At 34.6% G+C, this 5,126-nt stretch overlaps 2 protein-coding genes across 3 annotated transcripts; one reads left to right on the top strand and one right to left on the bottom strand.

Annotated features, from left to right (window-relative positions):
• Positions 1 to 1,234: 1,234 nt before the first annotated feature.
• Positions 1,235 to 2,171, top strand: LOC117171329. The gene is made up of 2 exons (XM_033358540.1): positions 1,235 to 1,369; positions 1,601 to 2,171. Exons 1-2 carry the CDS (start codon positions 1,237 to 1,239, stop codon positions 2,038 to 2,040), a joined length of 573 nt encoding a protein of 190 aa, XP_033214431.1. The 5' UTR covers positions 1,235 to 1,236; the 3' UTR covers positions 2,041 to 2,171.
• A 350-nt stretch (positions 2,172 to 2,521) lies between these two features.
• Positions 2,522 to 4,050, bottom strand: LOC117172043. Of its 2 annotated transcripts, XM_033359775.1 has the most exons (4): positions 3,775 to 4,049; positions 3,522 to 3,684; positions 2,879 to 3,450; positions 2,686 to 2,805 (listed from the first exon to the last, which is right to left on the bottom strand). In XM_033359775.1, exons 1-4 carry the CDS (start codon positions 3,781 to 3,783, stop codon positions 2,800 to 2,802), a joined length of 750 nt encoding a protein of 249 aa, XP_033215666.1. In that variant the 5' UTR covers positions 3,784 to 4,049; the 3' UTR covers positions 2,686 to 2,799. The 2 variants fall into 2 exon arrangements, with proteins under 2 accessions (XP_033215665.1, XP_033215666.1); XM_033359774.1 differs by having other exon boundaries at positions 2,522 to 3,450; positions 3,775 to 4,050.
• Between the last annotated feature and the right edge of the window lie 1,076 nt (positions 4,051 to 5,126).

Here is a 5,126-nt window from a genome sequence, read left to right as displayed (position 1 = left end):
GGTGGGTTCCGAACCACCAGAACCTCGGTAAAGGTACATTGAAAAATTTCCAGAGGTACCGGCTCAGGGATCGAACCCCGGACCTCTGAAGTGAAGTCCGAGGGTCTAACCAACTGAGCTAACTTATTATTATTATTGGAAACAATATTAGAATCTTAAAAACAACTGAAAATTGCAATGCAAATCAAAACAATATCTTTTAAATTTCCTCCTGTTCACAGTAAAGACTGAGAAAAATGTTTGGTTGGTAAAACAAAACAATTTAGTTGCTTTAGAATGAACACAATATATTTGTTGTAACAACAAAATTCAGTTTATAAAAACAATATTTAGTTGCCCTAATGAAAATTTTGTTATAATTTAACTTAAACTTTGTAGAAACAGCCAAAATATTTTGTTGCTGCTATAGCAACATGTCTAGTTTTCTCAACCCTCGCAATGTGCTTCCAGTATCGGTTGTAGAAAGTATAACTACATAAGTACATTAAGTCAATTACGAGTTTTCAAAATTAGACTTGCTTCTGATTTCAGATTAAATTTTTCTTTAATATTATATCTGAACACCATATAATCTCTATGAACTCAATGAACAAATTCGTTCAAAAAAAGAAATAGATATATTATCATAATTTTACAACCTAAAAATGATTTAAACGATACTCAGAGAAATGTTCTCTTGCGGCAAAACGATCTGTATTTGATGTAAATGAAATTTCCTCTTAAATTTAAGGTTTATAAGATTTTCATTTGTCTCAACAGGAATCCTTTTGCAGCAACAATTTTCCTTATGCCACAAACTTCACCTAATATCGCAGCTGAATAATTACGTTTGTGTAAAACATATATTTATATCCTTCAAAACAAAACAGGCAAGAGGACGATGTTTTTGTTTCATGACAACTTTTTCTCTGACTAGACCATCAAACTCAAGAGAAACATAAGAACAACCTACTTCTATGAAATTCTTAAATCTAATTCCTTTTAATTTTGCTCCTCCGGTACCGATGCAAAATTTAAAAATTCGATAATATTCTTATAAATATCCTGTTAAAAAACCGAATGTTGCATAACAATACAATATTATGGAACATAACAAGGTTACCGATAACCGATTGCCCCGCTCTTCCGCATATGTACAAATACTTGTAAATTTTTGCCTATGCACACATAAGCCAATACCAAAGCAATATGCCGATAGATAGCGACATGAACGTCTTTACTTAGGCAGCCAGCGATATGCTTATAAATTGCTTGACCCAAGACTGTGGGTTTCATAGTTTCACTGCACATTCCGCAATCATGAGGATGTTCCCGGGTCAATATCTGCTCATTTTAGCACTTGTATCGTTCTATTCAGTACATGCTGGTAGTGAGTATATCAAATATGGTTGAATTATTAAATGTGAGTCAATCATTAATGTTGATCAATTATTAAATGTTCATCAACACAAACCTGATTCCATAATTGATAACCAACAAAAAAGGAATGTCATCATCTGACCATATAGCAGATATTTTACTATCTACCTTCTTCTGTTTCTCCTCTACAACTCCTTTACATATACATACCTAATCATGTTTCCCTTTTCTATTGTTTCAGTTGTTAAGAGGGCGGTGACATCAAACTCGAGTACATCTGATGCTCCAGGATCGGGAGGACCAGATACAAGCAGTCTCCAAAAATTGTTACAAGGCGTTTTATCCGTTGTCCAACAAATCCCCCTTGTTGGAGGTCTTCTCTCTGGTGTTGTCGAATCTTTAGTGGAATTAATTATTGCAGTGGAACTTTTAACAAATGGAGCCCTTTCTCGTTTGTTGGGTGGTTCCCTGCCATGCCTTGTTAGCTTGGACAATGGTTTTGAATGTACCGGAATTACCCAAAATGGTGGACTGTCACAACTCTTGGAGAATGTTGTAAATTCATTACCTGATATGCTCGTGCCCGCATTCCTCAAAAATTTAATAAACATGTTGCTTAAAGGTCTGCTTGACCCTCTGCTAGATGTCTTATTAGGAGGAAATCCAGACATAAAAGCGTAATATTAGAAGAGCTGCAAGAAATTTCAAGTTCATCCATTCAATGTTTATAATGGCGCGATTTTTAATGAGAAAATTGTAATATCGATGAAATGTTCCATCCGAGATAACAATAAAGTTTACTATTCTAAGAACGATTCTGTCTTCATTCTCCTTTTTCTTTCCTGCATATGTTAAACAAAAATAATATTGCCATGTTATGAGGTAGTCTATAAGTTTGAGAAAAAAATTGATTTTTGAGAAAGATGTATATGGAAGAGAATTCAGATGCCAGATAAAAAATTGATATTTTTAATACGATATTTCTCAATCTAGTTTTCAATTAAATCTAAACCTTTAGAATAACTAACATTTGTTTAGAAAGTCTTGGACTAAGTAATTATTAGAAAAAAGACTAATCTTTAAGAAATAATCAAAACTATTTTGTCCTAAATAATATATTTTATGCTAGATATTCCTAAGATGGTAAATAAAGGTACAGGAATTAATACAACTATTTTTTATTAAGCTTCGGCAACATATACATAAATGGTATTTCTATTAACGAAATATTCTCAGCACTTTAGAAGATTTATTGTATATATCCGACCATCTTCGCCACAGAATACACAGAGTCCACTTCCGAAATTAGATTCTTAATTTTTTTGGGTAACATATTGCTGTCCATAATTTCCTGAGCGATAGTGTGTAATTTGGAAAAACCAGTCTCTTTCATAAATTCCCAGGCTGCCTCGATCACCTCGTTCGTGATTTCTTGGGTGCTCATATCTGTCAACAGTAAGGTGAGAGGCGAGTTTCCTTCATCACTTGATCCAAATAAAAGATAAAAGGGAAACGTTACCAATCCGTAAATCATCCTGAGTGGATATGTGATGATGGAAAAAATGCCCCCCATGAGCATAAAAGGAAACTGGATGAGTTGTACTAATCCATCTCCCAGGCCACCGAAAGCACTCATAACGGACCTCTTCCTTCTCGTCGTGGCTATTTGGTCCGTAAGTTGAGAAAGCTTTTCAGCAGAGTTGGCTAAAGGCAGTCCAATGTCCGTAAAGAATTGTAAAATTCCGTCTAAAGCGATCCGCATAGCTTCGGAAATGGTATCAGCTGTAGCTCCTGATCCATAGCTGATGGATTCCAAGACTATCCACCAGATGATATTCTTTATCATTTGGTATTGATTGCCAATAAAGCTATAAACGGGCTCCAGATAGTCACCGAACAAGAAATTAATTGGTATACTGACAGCGTCTATTGGTAGAGTAATAGGTGCTATTGCAGCATCAGCAACGAGAGATATAGGTTCATAGATCGCATAATATCCGATGTAGTACAATGCATCCGCCAACCATCTAAATGGTGTCTCCAGCTCTGACGCCTCGAAAGCGGGATCGGCTGCTTTTGCCAAATCATTTGCTGAAAAAGAAAAGAAAGTTAGGTTATCTTCAGAAGTTATTTGGACTTGTCACTTTGAAATGAGCACTAACTTGATGGAGCTTTTGATGAAGTAGAATTACTAGAAGTACCGCCAGGTTGGGTAGCTTCATTAGTTGTAGAAACTGACGAATTATCAGCTGAAGTGATGTTGAGGATGCAAGCCAAGAGGCCGAGGACCAAGAAGGTCGTTGCCATTGTCTTCATTTTCATTAGCTGTTTGCAGAGAGAAGTCTAGTTAGCAAATGGTTATAGCCTTGTTACAGCTCCCCCACTTAAGCTACACTTTACCACCAATATACCTACCGTTTTCATGATTATTATTTATTCAATTCTTTAATAGCCAAATCTATCTTTTATCCTCTTTCTGATATTGTTCCTCAATGAATTTAATTTTTGTTCTTTCAGGAAGAATCGTTAAAGGACTATTCTCCGATTTCTCTTTGTCAGGTGAATCTTATCTAAAGTATTAATTGTGCAAATATTTTCTATGAAAAACATGCAATTGAAGAAGTAAGTGAAGCGTGCTAAATATGAAGGGGGGTGGGAAAACCAGAAACAGCTAATGTACACCTGGAAGGTCAAGGTACAAGTATTACCATGCAGGGGCCTTATCGATCTGAGGAATGTGGTGGCAATGTTCATTCTTGGGGGAGAAACGTGTTTAGGAAAATTATGTAACTATATTGAAACCCGTTGCAGTTTGTGACGTGGGGTGGTCTTATCAGTGAAACTGGTTAGACTAGGAGAACTTTTAATATAACCTTGTCGTCGCCTCTTCTTTTTTATAAGAGTACACGGCAGTTTTCGTTATTGACTTTAAATTAAACAAAAGAAGCCTCATTGGCGCTTCAAGGTGGAATAGGTGTCTTAAAGTCAAATCGATAAGTGTGACTCATTTTTAATTTCTGGTAGAACGCATATAAAAACACCTATCGGGAAAATATAAGGCGTCATAATTAGGGACAATTTACCTCGACAATGCTGATAGGAATTTTTAAGAGCCACACTTTTAACTTATTTAAGTCGAAGACACAAGAGCATCTGCTTATCGGAGTTTAAAAAAATAATTTTCGCAAGTTCGCCTTCCAGGTCTTCCAACGACTTTAGAAATACATTTTTTGTAATATGTTATATGGATTTAACTGTTTTAAACGATTATGGGAAACGTATTGAAGTATCGGTTAGCTTTGATGACTTTTAGAATAATTCTTTGTTTGAGAAGATGCAATAATACTAAAGCAAGTTGCTCATCATCATGAAATGAGAAATGAATACAATTATTTACTATTTGTTAAAGACGAATTCTTTCATTCATAGAGAGACAAGAAAATGTTTTTTCGCTTTAAAAATAAGCATTTTTTTATTGTTTGTGACAATACATGTTTCACGGTACTTTGAACTGATTCGCAATCTGGTTTATGATCGGATTTAGAATCTGATATTTTTAATGGAGTTTCCATTGATAATTCTCGAAAATTAACGAAAGATCTAAAAATATCATTATCAACAATCTAAAAATTTTGGATAATAAATAAAAAAAGAGTTTAGAAAGTAAAATCTACCAACCATGCTTGGTAAAATTCTTCGATTGAAATTTGATATCTTAACCCTTTAATTAAGGATAGGGACGATAAAATATTTGATTGATTAAAGAA

Source organism: Belonocnema kinseyi, chromosome 4 (genome assembly GCF_010883055.1).
Source record: "Belonocnema kinseyi isolate 2016_QV_RU_SX_M_011 chromosome 4, B_treatae_v1, whole genome shotgun sequence".
NCBI classification, from domain to species: domain Eukaryota; kingdom Metazoa; phylum Arthropoda; class Insecta; order Hymenoptera; family Cynipidae; genus Belonocnema; species Belonocnema kinseyi.
This window is presented reverse-complemented; position numbering and strand designations above follow the sequence as displayed.